Here is a 20021-nt window from a genome sequence, read left to right on the forward strand (position 1 = left end):
CCCATTAGTTAAATGTTTTTTATGACTTTGCAACAATTCCTTATACTGTCCATGCATGTGGCAACAGTGGAAAGAAATGAAACCTTTGAAACAAGGGATGAAAAACACTTCCAGCAAAACCAAACGTGGTCCATGGTGTTTTTCATGGGAAAGAAAATCTAAGCCCATAAAGTTAGCAGTGGCAGTACCTCAGTTGACGATCCCAGAAAATAGCTAAATAGAAAAATCACTGGGCCAGTAGACCTATGAGTTGGAAACCAGAGAAAGGACACACCTTTAGTTGTAGCTCCTTCAATAGTTCTGTCTGCTGAGTGTAAGCAGAGTTTGCATTTTTTTTCAGCTATTTGTTTTTATTTTTTATCCCTACCAGCGTTATTCGTTTGTACATAGAAGGATTGCATTTCCCCAAACAAGTTCAGCATGGACAAATAACGAGAAATTGCTGATTTTAATCCCGGTTCAGTTACAGGTCAAATCCTGAAGGTGGCAGCACACGTTAGGGGAAATGCTGAGAAAGTTTTCCAGAAAATGCTAAAGTTGGCACGAGACCTAAAGATAAACGCAGATGCTGCAGGGATTCACCTTGCAAGTTCCCCAACTCTAACAACAACTGGGAAGTTCTGCCTATTCACATTTATGAGCTCGGCATCGATTTAGTGTGACTGCCAGTCAGAAAAAGGTTATTATACAACATCAAATCTTCACAGAGCAGGCCGTAGATATGGGGGGGGGGGGGCAAGTAAATTGTTATTACGCCATCGCAAACACCTGCCCCTGTCTTTTGTCATGTTTTATTTCACGCCGAAGGAATTTATGGCCCCCCACATTTTTTTTTTACGATATACTTTCCCTGTAGCTACAAGCCCTCGGTAATGACCCCTGGATGAATTATGCTATTATCACAGTGGACGCAGGGTGTGATTTTGTGAATTATGTAATAGAGGATTTGGAACAATCATTTCCCACTTCACACGAAACACCCTCACAGACCGCAACACAGTTCTTTCCCCCTCTCTCCCCGTGAAGCCGTACCTCTCTCTCTGATTGGCCCTCGCAGAGGGGGCGTGCACGTAAAAAAAAAACAAGCGCTTGGGCGTCTCTCATTGGTCGACGGCGGCGCCCATCAAAGCTGTTGCCTGGGCGATGCGCTTGCAGCTTGTCAACCTGCAACCGCACGATCCAGTTACTGTAGCCGCTTGCTGCAATGAAAACATCGTCGTTGGTGGGTGGATGTATGTCTGGGCCCGGTTCCGTCATTTTTTGCCCCCCAGAACCACTGACTGAGTGAGTAGTTTCTGTTATCTTATCGAGACGAGACTTGTCAGCTCTTTGCGGAGCGAGAATATTTTAAATACCAAAGCAAAAAAAAAAAAAAAAAAAAAAAAGGCAAAAGCTTGTGGTTTGTTTTGGGCTAATTTGTTGTAATGTATGTTTGAGGGAATCAGAATAGACACAAGTGGTTCTGTGAGAGCCCAATTAGAGCGCGACCAGGTTAGAAAGCTGCTAATGAGCCACTTCATATGAAGTTATCCTGATAGCCACTGTCTGTTTGACTTGTTGGATTTATTGCTCTGCATTAAAAATGAGGCTGCTACATTTATCCTGTGGGCAGTTGCTGCTAACACACATAACACCGCACAGGCTCCCACACACAATTTGCCCTGATGTTTAGCGCGTTGAAAACGATGGGAAGGCGTCTGGACGAGTCCGTGTGAAATACGAGTATTTGTTTTTCTTATATCTTCATCATTATGTTCCATTTGTGTTCTACGTTCGTGGAGCCTCCGAACAAATATGTTGTGACGTTGTTACACAGAGAGAAACACTCATCAGTTTGGCTCAATTTTAATGAGCACAGGTCCACTTCGGCGTCGGTAATAACTGTGATGGTTTACGGCGTCCTAATAGTGCCAACATTTTTACAACACTTTTTTTACAGTGGCTTTGCAAAACTATTCTCACCTTTTAATCTGTTAAATATTATGTTATTTTACAACTACTACTTATATATATATATACTATACTTATATATATATATATATATATATATATATATATATATATATATATATATATATATATATATTTAATTTTATGCGATGGACTGTCACAGTAGCACATATTTGTGAAATGGGAGGAAATTGCTGAGCTTTCAAAATATAATATATGCAAACAGCTGAATAGTGTGGCATGCATTTGTTTTTAGCCTCTTTTACTCAAAATAAGTCAGACAGGTTATGAAGGAAGTAGGGTTAGTATTGACAACAACATTTCAAAGAGCACCGTTCAGTCCAGAGAAGCAGTCACGGTAACTTTGGAGGAGCTGCACCAACACACAGCTCAGGTGAGGGATTCTGTTGACAAGTCTTCAGAATATTCAAAAATTGACAAAGTTTTTCAAATGTAATAAAAAAAAAATTCTCAGAACTTCAAAGAGTAGCTAGTAAAAAAAATAATTAGACATTTGGTTAGATTATTGTCAATAAATTAAGGAGAGCAGCTATTGCCAGTGCCTGGATCGATAAATTACAAAAACAATAAAACCACCTGAAAACGATCAGAGTTGTTATTTAGAATAAAACCTCTGACATTCGAGAATAATGAGTTTATTTACATAAATGTTGATACAAATGTCAGTTCAGCTCCGCTGTTGCTGAATAAGGAACATTAACTCTCCTTAAAAAGCAGACTTTAGTGATAGCTAGAAGTTCGCACAGTTTTGTTTTCGTCTTTTGTTTAAAAATTACACAGCGTCTGGTAGCACTGTGCACTTCTGCATGTTCAGCTTTAAACCAAACTATGTTTGTGTACAATTTCTGGTACATCATCAGTTAAATACGGTTGAGAGAAAATACAGAAAAAGCTAACTATACGCTTACCTAAATATGCCTTAATAATCCAAAAATAACTTCTTTTTTTTTTTTTTAAGTTCCTGGTGTTTATTTTTTACATTTTAACCATAATGTTTAAAGTGTGTGGGCGGGGTAACAACTGACTTTATCAATATAATCGCCCTCTAACCAATCAGAGGGTACATTTAAACGACTTAAGTTCGAAACGTGGAATAGGACCAACTAAACAACAATAAATGCCGAAGTAGTTTTCTGCTTATATTAAATTCGAACAATAGATACATTCCTCTACTTATTAAATTATTGCTTCCAATTGGATATTAATGAGGATGTATGCAAATAATCATTTGCTGATTTATTTATTATCATTATAATTATTGTGGCACTTTTGGCACTCGATACACACCACATGTATAGGCTTTGCCGTCAATTTGACACATTCCCTCCATTACCACGCATGAGTCATTCTGTTTATACAGACAGAAATATAAGATCCAAGGTGATGCTCAGTGCCTTTCTGATCATATAAGCCTTCTGGATGTAAGGAAATGACTTAAATCGGCTCTAAAACCAAAAGGTTGCATGCCAAGTGACACGATAACACACGACTGCAGGTGACTAAATGAAATATGTGTGTGTGTGTGTGCGTTTTTATATCTCCTTCTTTAAAATTGGCAACAGTTGCTGTCAGTTCACCCTCATCGATGCTTCGCTGGCTGAGTGAGATAAGACCACACAGCAATATTTAGCGATCAGGGAGACAGAGTTTATTTTTGGTGCCGAGGTTTTTGCATAGTGATGAGCGGCCCCAGTGCCCACAGCACCGTAGGAGACTGGGAGTGTGAGTAGGCAATGGTTAAGTCCTTGAGCTCTTCGGCAAGGGGAAGATGAATTGGGGAAAGTGGTATCTGGAGCCTTATCTGATTCAATAAGCCTAAAAAGAGTGCGTGGATACCAGAGGAGGAGCTTTAATCACGTTAAGGATGTGTGTGTTTCTGTTTCGTTCTGCTGAAAAGGTAGGGACAGTAGAAGAAGTCTGATGGCACATCTAAAGCTCAAAATTTCCCTATTGTATTCATAAATCTCTTGTCGGCTTTTGGTACGTACGCAATATTTAGAGTTCCCCACAGTCTGTGTTGCGTAGTGTCTCCAGTTGCTCCGAAGCTGTGTTATTTATGCTAATATTCCTAATAATATAATCAGTTATAGCCTAACGGGTGATACTTAAGACTTAAGTTATGAGGCAGAATGTTCGCGGTATAAACTGGGAGCGAGGAAATTGAATAATTAGGGCATTTTACAGGCGAGGGAGGTCTTTTAAAAGAGGATTATAAATGGTGGGATCCACTGGTTTTGGGACTGTGATTTAAAGCCTTCGCTGTGCTCATTTAGATCCTTCTTTATGCCCATCTTCTCACCAGACTTCAGCCTGTTCATACTGAACTGTATGAAGAGTTCACTTAATTTCTGATAAAGATACGATAACCAGCACCATGTGGTTTGGATGGGTAGTTTCTCATTTAAGCTAGCCAACAATCCCTAGATATCATACTGCAGGTATTTATTATAAAATCCATTGGTCTGAATGGTGACGTCTCTGCATTATGGAGTCTTATATGCAAGCATTAAAGGAAGTGTGAGAAATAACATGTCAGTTATAAACAAGGTTTTTCCACTGAGAGTTTACGATCTGATTATTTCACTAGTAGTTTTTCGTTAATACGAAGGAATTATTTACCTAAAACAAACTCTGGTAGCTTGCTGAAAAGTTACTTGTTAGTTATTTTGTCTTATTTCAAGTGTACTGAGGTAGAACCAAAAATAATTGGTAAGATTTTGTTGTTTTTCCAGTGTAGAAAATCTGTTATATTATAGTGTTACCTCTATAACAGAGATAGGGGGCACTTTGCTAGTTTTTGCACCATGACTCCAAATTTAACCTTTTTTTTTAAGTGAACCAGGGGTTAGGAGTAGTGCTGAGTTACTCTATCCTTAGTTCAATTGAACAGATTTTTTTCTGGCATTTCATTTTAAGGATTTTAAACATTAGGAATGGTATGATGGTGAATTTTTTCTCTAAATTCTCCCTAGGTGTGAGTGTGTGTGTGCATGGTTGTTTGTCCTGTATGTCTCTGTGTTGCCCTGCGACAGACTGGCGACCTGTCCAGGGTGTACCCTGCCTCTCGCCCGGAACGTAGCTGGAGATGGGCACCAGCAACCCTCCCGACCTCATTAGGGACAAGGGTGAACAGAAAATGGATGGATGGATGGATGATGGTGAATTTAAGCAGTTTTGAAAACTGCGAACTGTAGTGTGCATTGATGCTAGTAACTGCCCCACGCCTACAGTAGATAGTAGTTAATGCCATGATTTTGTCAAGACGATGGTTTAAACAATTTTCCCTAGTAATATTGTCTGCTGCCATTAGAGCTGTTTACGCTGTTTTAATTTGGTGCTTTTCTGCAGGTGAAGACGAGAAGGCATGAGGCCCATGTTATGGATTACGGCAGATGTGGCCGTCTGTGGGGCCGCCAGCTGGCCGCCGCATGCCGTCTTGTAGCCAGGGCCCCCGTGCCTGAGCTCCGTGCACCTCACACATCATACCTTTGACTTCATGAAGATTCCTGACATCTGTGATGTAATGAATAAATTTGAAGTCCTTGGGATTGTGGGTGAAGGTAAGGATGACTATTTGTTTTTATTTGATCTGTTAAAAACAGTGAGTACAAACCAGAAATGCTCTTATCAGGCTTTTTTTCTTTTTTTCTTTCTGGTTGATACCAATTTCAGGTTCTTCTTTGACGTCTGACATGCCAGATTTGGCTTTTTTTTTTAGCAGTTGTTTTAAATTAATAATAAGAAAAAAAGAAATTCAAGATTATCCCAGTTTATACATAAAAACACTTGTCCCTTATTCCTATCTATATTTTTTTATTTTATGCTTTCAGACTGAAATTGGTGGGAGTTCTAAGTTTTGATAGACTTCAGAATTAGAGGGAAAAAATTTTTTGATTTTGCAAAATAAGTCATACTTCTTGAATTTGTCACATGTTGCCACATTACAACCACGATTAACCTCCATCTAATCTGAGTCTGAGCTGTCTTTGCAAAGAACGTTCAAAATATCCTTTAGATGCGCAAAACACAAGTAATATTGACATACATAATTTTCCTTCTACTTACCAATATAATATATGATCTGTAATATAAAATCTTAATAAAATACAAATTATTTGTTTTTAACCTGAATAAAATATGAAAATGTTTATTGGGCACTCCAATTGCTTAATTTATTTCAATTATTGAACTAGATGTCTACAAAGAAGTTTAATAGAATCGCGTCTCTCACAGTGTTGGAGTAGCTGTTTGACTTTAGTCCTGATTTGTTCTTTTTTTTGTAGGCAATTGCGCTAATTGTTTTTGGTTGAGGCGTTTTCACAATTATTCCCTTCTGCTTTCGGACGCTGTGCGGCGGTTGCTTTATCACTTTGTTGGTGCGTAACCGTAGCAACAAGGTAGCGTTTTCTCACAACCGGGAGTACCTGATTAGCATCTCAAAAGCCAAAATCATACCTGAACTGCGACCCCCAAATCCCAGAGGAGACGGAGAGGAGGCTTCGTGGATGCGGGGGCAAAACCAGAGAGGAGAGGCAGAAGAAGGAAGTTCAATCCGTCTCTTTCATCGATCATAATGGGCCGTGATCAGAACCCTGACCCAGCCTCTCTCTGCCCAGCATCCTAACCACACCAACCAGATGTTCAAAGAGGGACAGCAAAAGCAAACCAGGTGGATTATCAGAGCTCGCCAAATACTCACGGTGTCACCCAGGATATGTTACAGTGGAACATCGTTTCTGCTGCCAGGAAGTTGAGCTGTAAGCATGCTATGCTAGTCATGATGCAGCAACAGTCTTCAGTCAGAGGCCTCTTCTGATTCACTGCAAGTCTGACTGCTACTGGAGATTCCTCCTGCCCACAGAGTCACCATCCACGACGACTCTGTGAAGATTCTTGCATAAAATGAGTTATGACACCATTTAACTTCGCTTTGTTTAAATAATATTATTTTTTAATGCTTTTTGAATACCGATCTACATAAAAGAATAGCATATAGTCAAAAAGATTGCAATTTGACATTAAGCATAATTCATTTGTACTACTCGACCTGTCACAGTAACAAACGTTGCTGGACGATAAATCGTCCCAGAAGCTATCACGGTAAATGATAATATTGCTGTTTTGAGCCCCGTTATCAAGTGATATAATGCTAACGCCTTAATAATTCAAGAACACATTCTCAAAGATCAATACACCTCAAATTCTAATGAGCATTTAACACTGGAAGACATTTCAAATATCCACAATAAACAAACAAAAACAACAGAAACAGCAAATAAAATAAATTACGAATTCTCTGCAAACAGAATTGTCCTTCAGACTAAAAAGACCAAAGCAGCACACTTTAATCATCCGGTTCTTGGCAGTAGAATAAAGAGAGAAACAATAAGTCATGCAAATGGAAATCATCGAGCTCGTTTTCGTCTGTCATGCGATTGATTGATTTGTTGCTTGTTGCGAGAGGTAGCAGGTTTACTCGGTTGCTTTACATTACAGTGAGTTTTGTATAAAACACGCATGCCGCATTTCCGAAGTGTCGTCAGCTTCAAGTGAACCACGGTGGGTCCGAGAGTTCGGCCCCTCAGAAAAGCTCCCTCTGGCTCGTCTTTTGCCTGGAGCGGCTCGCTCAGTGTAAAGTTGCAGCAGCTCTGAAGCGAGGCCACCCACTTGTCCCAGTTTTCACGCTCCTACACTGACATTTAGAATGTGCGTGTAGCGTGCCGCTAGAGGACACGGGGAAACTTTTGAGTTAGAGATTTAAAAAGCTGAGTGCCTCTCCAGTGATGAGTCGCTCTGGAAGGAAGGAACCCTGCGCTTTTAGGGCCACATTAAAATATAAAGCTGTACGAGTTTGTCTGTCTCACATCAACTTCAGCCTCTGCCTTCGCGCTCGTGGTCCAAACGTGTTCCTCTCGGTTCAGCGCTATTGATTTTGTCCTCCATTGATCGGGGGTCCAGTCAATTTTGCTAATGACTTAGGGCTAAGTGCTTTATGTAGGTTCACCCCAGCAATTAAAAGCTCTCTTATGTAACTATCTCCGCTATTTTTTTTTTTTTTTTTTTTAAAGAAGAAGGTTGTTATTAGGAAATACATTGCTGGGGTTAGTGTCTTTTAGCACACAAGCTAAAACTATGCTTTTGTTGTTTTTTTTTTTTTTTTGCTTAGCGTTTGGTGCGAGGTTACAATTCCTCACAAATGTGTTCATAACTCCTTGAACTTTTCTCCTTGCAGGCACAAACTTCACAGTTTTCCTTAGAGAGAATTTTGTTACAAAATATAATCTGAGGAATTTGTCATGCATTTGTATTCCCAGAGAAATAACGCTATGGTGCTGTGGGGGGATTCTTTTCTTCAGTTTCGATTGAGCAGTGACAATGTAATCCATCGGGATAAAAAGTATTTTTTATTTTTGTCTTTTTTCTCCATCTAATCCGACTGACTGAGCTATTTTGCAAAACAGAATGGGTAGAAATTGACAAAAGTGAATTTTAGAGATGATATTAATGCTTTTGAGACTTATGTTAGTAAAACATTTTTAAAGCTATGCTACTTAACAAATCAGTCCCAATAAAATACATTTAATTTTGTGGCTACTATGTGAAACGTACAACTTAAACATATAGGGACAAAAATGCTAGAGCAAGATATTGTATTTTAGAGCAGAAGCTTGCAGTTTATCCCATTTTACATGATCAATTAAACATTTTTTATAAAAAAAAAAAAAATTGGGGGGATAAACTTGAACATAAGAATTTACATCAAAAGAAAACTATCCCATTGATAAAATGTTTCTTTGATGCATTTGATTTAAATTCATGAGCACTAAATATTCAGCGATTGATCACAAATGAACAAATAGAAACTTCTATGCACCACAAATCTGGAACAAGTCATGAAACAGCCGAATCACCGAGTTCCTTTAAGTCTAGACTAAAAACAACGCAGATGTTTAGAGTTGCATTTGTGCCACAATAAATGAAACACTAACCAACAAGTTGATGTGTGAATTACGACACTTGGGGAAAAATTTGATGTTTCGATTGTTGATTTTTCTGTGTTTTTATGATGTAAAACACGTCGAACTGCCTTATTGCTGAAATGTGCGGCACAAATAAACTGGATTGATTGATTGATAGAAGCAACAAAAATATTTGTGGTATCAACAAGCCCGGGTTTTGTCCTCGGCATGTTAAGGTTGTCGGTGTTCCGCCGTTTTAGATTTGCAACCCGTTGGTCTGGATGTATTTACCGCATGTCAGAGCGGCTTCCTGCTGAGACAGACGACCAGCCGACAAACTGGAGAAGGAGCACAGAGCAGTTTGTCGTGTGCCTGCTCAGCCCAAGTCTGGTGTCCCCCAGGGGACACACGTTTGGGACTGCCAGGGTCGATAACATCAGAACCGCACCAGCTCGCCAACATTCCTATTACTGAACAACCTGTGCTTTTACAGGTTAAAGATGTTCTTAATTAATTTACATTAAGGTGTAAGAAGCATGACAGAAAAATAAAAAAAAAAAGATTTAAAACACTTTGTTGTTTTTGGACACTTGCTTCACTACCTTGACCAATGCAATAGAAGTTACATATATGCACTTATAATTGTTTTTATCAGCTTGAGGATGTTACCGCCCGCTCAGTTAATCCGAATGCATGACTGGGTGTTCGTAGAAATAGCTGTGATAAGTTATTATTAACACGGTTTGCTTTTGTTTTAGGTGCTTACGGTGTTGTTCTGAAGTGCAGACAAAAGGTAAGATCAAAACTTTGATTGCATTCCTGTCCTTTATATTATACACATAAAAAATGGTTTCAGAATGATTGCTTAATTATTACTTTAGGACGGATGTCCCAATCGGGACTTTTGGCACATTATACCTTGATACCTTGTATATGCTACAAAATAACCTGTATTACATGCTTAGTACTTTAGTACTTTTCAGATTAAGGATTTTGTAGATCTTTTTCTTTACAGGAACTGATATTTTCTCAAATGTAACATACCAAAATAAGGTTAACGAAGCTAAGAAAGCTGCTATAACATCTCATAGTGTGTCACCTGAAACGCTCCCATCTTAATCATTCATTCCAAAACATATATTTGACTCTACACATTAGGTTACATGCATCTTCATGTGAATAAAGTGACAGTTTTGAGGTTATTTAAAGCTTTCAGCATTTCACAATATCTCGTTTCAGATTTATTGGTTTGTTGAAAGGGAGCCGTCCTAACAGTTTGCACATGCTCTCTGAATGATTCGGGGGTTCGATCTGGTCTTTAGTCATATTTTATTGAAGCACACTGACCGCTAACCTTGGCACATTTGGTTTTTGTTCTAATACTATTCATTGATAATGTGTTTCATGAAATATTTCAGAGCTGTTGCAGTTACTGTTGTGCACACAATGCTTTGTTTTCCTGATTCATAAACGTAGCCCTTTTTATTGAACATCATAAATGTTAAGAATAGTGTTTCGGCTGCTCTCTGTGCAGTTCTCCTGGGACACCTCTGCTGTTGTTAGCTCATTAGTAAGGAAAGTAGCTAGTAGCTGGCCTAAAAGTCACCAGAGGTTGCTTGATGACCTCATCACCTAATTTGCAGAATTAACAGTTTCCCTGAAATTGTAACAGACGTCGGGGGAGAGATGAACAATAATAATAATAATAATAATTGCGTGACAATAAGGGAGTAAAAACTCAAATTTATTTTCTTATCTACAAATGAACTTTTTTTTAGTTGATTGCCGATCCATCCATCCTCGAGTGATCAGTCCATCACTTACTTGAGTCAATTTTGTTTATTTTTTTGTACATGGTTTTCTATTTTTAGTATTCTTTGTCAGCTTTCCAGTGGGGTGTTTTTGTCTTCTTTTTAAACCTATGACCATAGTAGGGATTGACAACTATGTACCATCTACATTACAGTAAGTCGTAAGTCGACCAAAAGGAGACGAAAGAAATGTAGTGATTTATTTTAGGAAAAACATATTGCACATTTTCACCCTGCTCTTCGCCGATACCTGATCTAGAAAGTTTTTATATATCGGGACCGATACAGACATTAATATCGTATCGGTGCATCTCTAGTTATGTAAGATGAGGAATGTTTTGAGTGAGGCATTTAGAGGGTTCTCTGACCTGACCCATTAGTCATTTTGTAGGAAAGTACCAAGAGGCTTCTGAACGCTCGAATACTGGTTGTAATCATTTTTGCATGAAATGGAGCTTCGCTGCGAAACCGTGTCTTAATTTCCTCCTTCTGTTTTCGTTTCTGCCAAAATGGCTCCCGGTTCGTCTTGTTGCTGTTTATTTTGTTTTCGTGTCCCCGTTTTTCAAGAAGCGGGGACACATCTACTGCTGCATAAAAGAAAATAGGAAGCCCATGAAAAGTAAGGCAGCCCACACTGCAGTAACAGCCCTTGTCATCTTAGTTCGTTTAAAGGAAGATGCCGTGGCAGAAATTGACAGCAATCCAATATGAGTGAGAGAAATTGCCTCCTACTTACAGAAATCTGCAAAAAAAAAAAAGAAAAAAAGAAAGAGGAGACAAAACATTTTCTTAACCTCCTTATTCAGAGTTCTTGATGGTTTTGTTCTCGCTCTGCAAACTGTTCGTCTGCCCTCATTACGTTGTGGAATCAGCTTTATCACTCAGTGCCGCTGCATTTTTCAATTCCAGGGAGTTGAGTTAAACCTAAGGAATGTAACACTTGTTTTTCAGCAAGCATTGTGAAACGATTAAGGCGAATTTGGGGGAGTGGGGGTGTGGAGGAGAAAAAAGGACAGTGCAGGGGCAGCACAGCCTGTAATTACTGGGCTTTATTATTCAAATTGATTGATCGCTCAGCCAGGCAGCTGCAAATGCCAATGTCTCCATTTTAAACAACAGGACGCACATCAATAGACCTCATTTCGGTTCACACAGCAGATGGAGTCTGCTTTCTGCCGCGCTTCCTTTGTTGTGTTTACTTGGGCAGAAATCCATCACCGGCGATCGTGACGGAACTGTTCAAAATGTTAGAACCGAGTAAAGGCCCCGTCTGCGTGATAGAAAGATAATTTCTCCACTAAGTTCTGCCCTTCTTCGTCACGTTCTCTGTGTTTTATGGGGTGTGTAAAAATACACTGCCTCGTATATATGTGACGCGTGAAAAGCATGCGGCTGAATTCTCTGGCCGCCGATCAATATGGACCGCTGCCATCTGGAAAATCTTTGCATTGTTTGTGTGAATGAACTGCCACGTCTTTCTCAGAGCTAACGCACAGATCCGGCCTGCACAATTACGCGCGCACAAAAAGCGCCGCAGAAATAGCACGCACGCTTTCAACACATCCAGTCTGCTGACGGTTAGCATTGCAAGCACAACACGCGGGCCCACAGAGGAGGGTTCACGATGCTGCGACTCTGGAGAAGTGAGTTCACTGTATGAGTCTGCAGCTGCTCGTTCTAACGGAATCCATCCGCTCGCCTAATCACGATGATTAGATGCAAAGAATGCGCGGATTTCGACGTAGAAGGGAAGCGAATACTCCCAACACGTACTTTCAGCAGTTTCCTCCCGGTAATCCGAATCTATTTGCGGACGCCGCATCTGCTGCACGGGATGCGTGCATGAAGAGAGGAGGCAGCTGGGACGATTATGATGGGAACAGAACGAGGGGGCTGATGCCACAGCGCGGAGGGTTCAGGTGTAATCTTTTGATTGTCGCCGATGCTCCATAGTCTGGGCATGCTGAAGGTGACCAGGTCCAACACACATAATCAGATTTTCACACAAAGAACTCGGCTGAAAAAAGATGGAGGGGGAAAAAAATGCAATAGATAAACATTGCAACGACAATGTTTGTTGCGATTCATAAAAACAAACGTCTTGCTCTCTCCCTGCTTCCAGTAGCTACTCTCTTGATTTTCAGCATTTTAGGTAAATCTGTGTCATATTTTGGGATGATATTGACATGAACAGTGAGAGTTAATAAATATATATGTACTGTACTTATACAGTATAAGTGAAGTTATTGCATTTATAGCTGTTCTTTTAAATATTAATGTTGCGCATACATACTACGATGATGATATATATTTGTGATTCGTATTGCTGTCTGACCAAAAACACATACAGATCAAATTCTAAAGCCTTGATCTGCTGATATATATTTTATCTAAACCTTTTTAAAGCACTAAAACTTTGTCATTTTCCTAAAAGTAAGTAGTTTTGTTTGCCAAAACTGATTTTGAAAAAAAAGAGTAAAACAATAAAATAAAAAAATGACGGCCTTTTTTTTTTTTTTGCCAAAAGATGATTTTGGTAAAAAAAAAAAATTGGCACAAAATGACTTAAGCCATTATTTTAGGAAGGTGACAATATAGGAGAATCAAAAGAACTGCATTTAACATTTTTTATGATCTTCCTGTCTTTATGTGTACTAGAAGCAGAGCAGATGTGTCATTGAGAGAGCAGTAGCTGTAAAAAGAAATATGTTGGAGGGTTTAAAGAGAAAGAAGTATAGAGAGAATACAAGGCAACACCCTAGAAGTTTGCTTCTACACCTGCAGAAAGAGAGAGAGAGAGAAAAAAGAAAAACAGAGCAGTCCAGGATTTCTAAATGGCAACTAATATTTCTAAATCTAGTGTGTTGCATAACCGGCAAAGAAGCTGGAAGCTTTAAATGCTAAAAAAAAGGCAAATGTGCAATCTGTTTAGCCTTCCTGTTATCTGCTGAAGACTCACTAGCAAACAGCCAACTTTAAATCTTTAATCTTTGTCACACGCTAAAGTATCAGTACACCCTGATTAGTAAAATGTCTGTTTTGGGTTGAGTTTCTAATAGTCAAGCTGAGAATAGTGTTCTCTGTGCATCTCCATACTTTGATATGTGGTTATCTCATTATTTAATATAAGTGAGGGCAAAACGTGTATAAACCTACGCTTTAACTAAAGCTTTGTTGTCGTATTGCACGGCCCATTTCTTAATGTTTTCTTGAGAATATGCTGGGAGATTTCAGAATCTGTCCTTCTTCCGATTTACATTCACCAAAAAGAAACTCGACCTTTTAAAATGACAGTATTTCGCCAATTCACAATCGATTTTTAGGGATTGTTTTTCTAAATTCTGTGTTTTTCAGTGCTACCCACACATTTATTCAGTCTTCCACCATGGCAGACGCACAGAATTAGTCAATATAAAGGACAGAAGATTTTATTTGCATTGTGACTTTACAGACAGCAACGCACGTTATTCTTGGACCGCTCTGTGTTGCTTGAATTTCCTTATTCTGTATATTTTTTTTTTATTTTTTGCTCTAAATATTTCAGGAATGATTCTAGAACCTTTGCATGCCTGCTGAAGATCAGCAAATATATTTTTTTGGAAGTCTTTTGAAATTGTGTTTTTGTTGTGTGATGATGATTCACACCCAGAAACGTTTGACCTGGAGGTCAGACTTTGGTAGCTCTTTTTTCCTTCAATGAAACATGGCACCCACTCACACCCGACTGCCGTTAAATTGGTTTTTAAAACTTAAATGTAGTTTCAAGCTCAAACTAGTTACTAATCGCGGAGGTTTGGATACTTTTGTCATAATAATGTAACAATAAAAATTTGTTATAGTAGAGTTTGGTATACCTTTATCCACAACGACAACAAAAAATAAAGAACCTTTTTATAGTTGGGTGAGAGTTGATCTGTACATATAATGATTTACATTGAACAAATTTGAGTTCTAAGATGCTCTACCTGCTTTGACCTCCATATACAGAGTAATTAGTGTTTACATCCTTTGAACATGTTCACGTTTTGTCATGCTGCAACACAAAACTCGGTTGTGTTTTATGAGGATTTTATGTGGCAGACATAAAAGTAGTGCATAATGGTAAAGTGGAAAGAGAAGGCTACACAACTTCAAAAAGATTTACTCACCAAAATGAGAGCCATGAATTAAAATGAAGCTCCCGTGATGAGTCAGTACCTTCCAGAAACTTCCTTACCTCGAACTACATCTGTGATTCTTTTTGGGCGGATGGGACCAGTTTTTCTTTTTTGGCTGTTCTTGGTGAAGAGTGTCTCTTTTTCATTACTTTCCTGGATTTAACTTTGACTGGGCCATTCATGGCATTAAAATTAGCCAAGTGCCTCAAAGCATTTTTTTAAGGAGTTACTGTTCATGATTAACTAACTTGGAAACAACATACTGAACTTGTATGTAGAAAGACAGTAAAATCAATAGGTGTTTTGTGTAAAGTTTATTATTTTATGAACCGGTCTTGCATGTTGACATTATATGACAGCTTAATGCATCCACATTTAATATATTGAAACAATGTCTGGAGTGCTACAGGTCAATAACATCGCCATACGAGGTATAAGATTCTGCTAATTCAGAAGAAATTTTTAAGAATAATGACTTTTCCAAACAGACTGTCTTCGTCTGCTCCTCTATTTTTTAATCAAACATAAGGTTTTGATTATATTTAATGTGAACATTTATTGTAGATTTATTTTTATGTATAAGTATGTACATCTAGCTTCAGATTTGCCAATAGTTTTTCAAATCTTTTTTGCTAAATATTCTGATTTTTACCCTTTTTCAACAAGACGCCGTCATGACTCTCACTTACGCAGAACAGCAATTAAGCAAAATGCACTTCAGCATAGATGGGCTTATCGGATACATACACTGAAATGTGGACTTTGAAAGTGACACAAGTGTGAAAAAATTTGAGTATGAATACTTTTCCAAAGCGCTGAATTAGTGAGTAATGTTTTTAGACCATTTCAGCCACTCAACCATTCCATCTATCCTACTGCAGAATGCATTTAAATATGGAGTTAAATTCTTTATGTGGCAGTGCTGAAAGTGTTACTTTGCACACCGATGAGATCTAGTCTCTTCTCACCAGAGCAAATTTTATCACAACTCTTTGGTACAGAAAGTACCCAGATTAAAAGTGCAGCATCCTGCTAAAGTACGTCAGATCGGGTCGAGCGCACTGGAACACGAAGAAGCTTTTGTTTTACTCCTCATCTTTAATTGATGTTTTTGTCAATGTAAATTATGGATACCAACAAAGAGGATCCAGCATTTCATTTGTGACACAATATGCTGTGAACTCGGTGTTTTATGGTGACGTTCCGGTAGGAAATGAGACGCTGCTAGATTCAGACATTGAGACTGTTGTTGCTAAGCATGGTTTCCAATAGAAATGCCGACATGCAACAGGAACGCGCACACACACTGAAATCTCGCTGTGTTGCGGCATCATGAGCGAAGAGCTGGCGTACCCCCAAAGAAAATAATCTTGCCTTCGAAACATTGTCTCATGACTTTTTGTGCTTCCTCAAATTTCATTTTTAAACTTCTGATGCTGAAAACTGCTACCTTTGAGTGTTCAACCTCTTGTGACAACTTACTCACCAAAGATTGTTGTTGTTGATGTTCAAAAGGAGAACTTTAAAAATAGTTTCCAACCACCTTCTAAAATCTGGTGAAACTTTGAAAAGTTTCATGATTTTTGTCTGTTTATATGACACGCGTGTTTAGGTTGTGTGTAGGGCTGGACGGTGTGGTTGAAAAACGCACCACGATATAAGCGTTTCATATCAGTCTTTATCGATAACTATTGATTTGTTTTTTGTTTTCAATATCTGAAATACATCCAAGCTGTTGCTGTTACCTTTCCTGTTTGTTCCACCGTTTTCACTCCATGCTTTTGTTGTTTTTTCTTATTTGTAAGCAGTTATGAGGCGCAGTGGTGAAGCCTTAGACTGCTGCTGCTCAAATTACACGACAGGTTGTTGCTAGGTAACCACAAGTTACTCGGCAGGTTGTTGCTAGGCAACCAGTGAGCAAGTGAGTTAGTCGATGCCCCCCACCTTTCTTAGCTGGCCATGAGAGGTTGAGAGGCTGAAGTCTTTCCTCTGCCTACATCCCCCAGAATGCCATGCGGCCCTGGATTGGAGTTCAGTGACATTATTGAACATTTCATCAGTCGTATTATCTTTTGATATTTATCAAAGTATGTAAGCAAAACATTTTTCTCTTTTTATTGAATTTGAATGGAATCATGTGTCTATTGCAATATATTATATTGTTATTGATCTATTGTCCAGATCTGGTTATGCATGTAAAAAAAAACAAGTTTTGCTTGCATGCTCTGGTAGAACTTTGTCAGTTCTCGATCACAGTAGATCATTTTCAGATCTTACTGATTTGTAGCTTTGAAATAAAAAAAATACAATTTTGAGAACATGTGGTTCTGGAGTTTTGCTGTGATTAAACCTTAGCTATTAGTCCCAGAAGCGATACCAACTTTTTGCTTGCGTTAGTTTCACCTTGGTTTCAGTGACTCACGTCAGAAGTCCTGTTTAATCTGTGTACGTCACAGAACACGCTTCATTCGTCAGCACCATCAGACGTATGTGACACACTTTTCAGCCGTCACTCTGCGGTATGTTTGCATTTAAAACTGTCCTGCCCATGTTTGGTAAATCTCGACCTGACAAAATGAGACCCTTTGTTGGAATACAAAGGCTTCTCTCTAGCAGATAATCTAAATCCTGGATAAGTCTTCAACATGCTCGCTGGTGGTTCCGTAGCATGTGGCTGTATGTGAGCTGTTTAAGTGAGTGGGTAAACACTAGTTGGTGTGAGTATTTGTGTAAGCGTGGGACTCCCCTTAGGAATGCATACGGAGGCACCCTGAATGTGCTTGGCCTCTTATTAACTCGTTCCCAAACCCACTTCGTATACGCAGAGGTAAAACATTAACTGTTCCTCATATGCATGCCATTTAGATCTGTTAGGCCCTTTTGTTAGTCAGACTAAATGTATCAAACTGAGCAGCATGTGGACGACCATGAGCATAGCTGCAAAGATATTCCTCGGCCGATCTAAACCGGGACATCCAAAAGATTTCAGAATGTTTAATTGCACCGTTAAAGTTTGTCCATCCCTGAAAAGCTGTCTGCCAACGACCAAAAACAATAACCCCTGCAGATCAATATGCTATTCATCAATACATTTCCATGGGGAGCCTGGATATTTACAATTTTTAAATATCCAACCTGAATAATAACTTTACTTTTTGTTGACATTATTTCTGGTATGTCTGGTTATGTAGAGTTTGTGGATTTGAAGCCTCCAGATATCTCACCTTTTGAAAACAACATCTCAGTGCAGTAAGGATGGGCAATATCAACTTAAAGTTTTATCGTGATACTTTGTGGTGCTTTTGTGATAACGATAAAAGTGATGATAACAAATTTTCATTACTCCATTAGGTAAATCTAGGTGTGGTTGTGACTACATGGCACGGCAATCAAAGCTCCACAAACACAAAACCTGGACACCAGTCAAGTACAAAAGTGTGATTTGTATCACCAAACTGTACACAGTAACTGCATTTAATCATATTTTCAAATTTAGGGATATTTACTCAATGGAAAAAATAGCAACTGTCGAGGAAAATTATTGATTTTGGTGCTTAATGCAGTTAATTTTATGCATGTGTAAAAGGGTAGGTTTGATACTCTTGTTTTGAACCGGACACACAGGGGTTAGAATGCAGATCATTAAATGGGGCCGCTTGCAGCCCGGCCAGAACACAGAAACATAAATTAACATTCTTGCAGGCAGTTGGGGAGAACTGCTGGAGGCCAGCATCTGCGATGGTGTAAAACTAATGCAAAATAGAAGATTGAAACCCCGTAACATTTAACTTCTAAGTATTAATACCATGTTCACTGAAGATTGTATTATCTCATATTAAAAACTATTAAAGGATGAATGTATTTGAAAAACTGTATTATCTGTGACGATATTAGAACCAAATGGAAATTGTTTGTATGAAAATGTTTTCTTTACTATTAGAAAATGGCTCAGGAATTATACTCTATTTTGTCCTGTATATTTTATGTATTATTTTGGCAGAACTTAATCTTTTGGGAGGCTGAGTGTGCAAAAGCAAAACTGGGGTTTGCAAAGATAACATTTTTTGAAAATTACAAGATGCAAGTCTCTTCGAGAACGTTAGGAGAGATAATGGAAGAGACGTCAGATTTATGGGTGTCTGCGAAATCTTATCTTAAGACTCTCGGCGCCGGGGACATTCGTACCTGGTATCGTCCAAGATTAACTGGTCCGCCTTTGTCTCTCGATAGAAACCAGACGCCTTTGGAACTTCGTTGTAAATTGGGAGACTTCTCAAGTTTCCTGTAGTCCATACGGGAGGTTCTAATTGGTTAAAGAGTGGAACGCCTTAGTAGAATATATTAAATTGAAGAAACGCCCACTCAGTATAAAACTTCATGTAAAACGTTAAAAATTCAGAATGCTACCACTGTTTTGCTTTTTGGCATAATAAGCTTTCTCCAGAGACGCGTCTCTGCCCCTTTTGTTTCTTTGTGTTTCATTTTCTATTTCTCCTGTTACAGGTAATGAATATATCTCTGTCTCTCTGCAGCTTTGTTATTGATTGCTTAGTTATGAATTAAACTCCGTGATCTGTGACGTCAACGCGCAGTGTCGTGGTTTCACTTCCTCCAGCCGCAGCCCGCCTGCCAGAGATTCCGGGACTCTAAGGAAGGAGAGGCCAAACTTTTTGTCCAAAGTTAAAGTTATATTATTCTTCCTTAATACAACGCAATCAATTCCAACAATACAGACAGTTTTTGAGGAGGTTTAGACATATTTGCAATGTCTAAACCCCTTCAAAAGCAGGAATTTATCATCACAATGGTAAATCATGTTAAAAAAAAAGATCACAATAAATGATAAACGATGCAATAAATGCCCACCCCTTAAATGCAGTACTGTCAAAAGTTCAGCACAGCTAAATTAAATGGATAAATAACATTCGAGGTAATTCAGTGATTTGAATTGGCAGTGTTGGAGTAAAAACTCATTTAAAACGTTTTGACAACTCAGACTTAACACAGTCATGAATCTATTAATTGTTTCTCATGATAAAGGTTTGCTGCAAAGTCAATGAATGTCCCGAATCTGGTTGAATTGTTTTTGTAGTGACTTGGATTGATTTGATTTGAGTCTGGAT

At 38.7% G+C, this 20021-nt stretch overlaps 1 protein-coding gene across 2 annotated transcripts in view; it reads left to right on the forward strand.

Annotated features, from left to right (window-relative positions):
• The first annotated feature begins 1148 nt into the window (after positions 1-1148).
• The window catches only part of LOC116726332 (cyclin-dependent kinase-like 5), a 55946-nt gene continuing 37073 nt past the window's right edge, over positions 1149-20021 (forward strand). Inside the window, exons 1-3 of one of the 2 annotated variants that reach the window (XM_032573009.1) lie at positions 1149-1284; positions 5320-5531; positions 9689-9723. In XM_032573009.1, the coding sequence (XP_032428900.1) occupies positions 5468-5531; positions 9689-9723 (99 nt within the window). In that variant the 5' untranslated portion in view covers positions 1149-1284; positions 5320-5467. The remainder of the gene's footprint in view (positions 1285-5319; positions 5532-9688; positions 9724-20021) is intronic. The other variant, XM_032573010.1, reaches the window with a different exon arrangement.

Source organism: Xiphophorus hellerii, chromosome 9, assembly GCF_003331165.1.
Source record: "Xiphophorus hellerii strain 12219 chromosome 9, Xiphophorus_hellerii-4.1, whole genome shotgun sequence".
In the NCBI taxonomy this organism is placed as follows: Eukaryota; Metazoa; Chordata; class Actinopteri; order Cyprinodontiformes; family Poeciliidae; genus Xiphophorus; species Xiphophorus hellerii.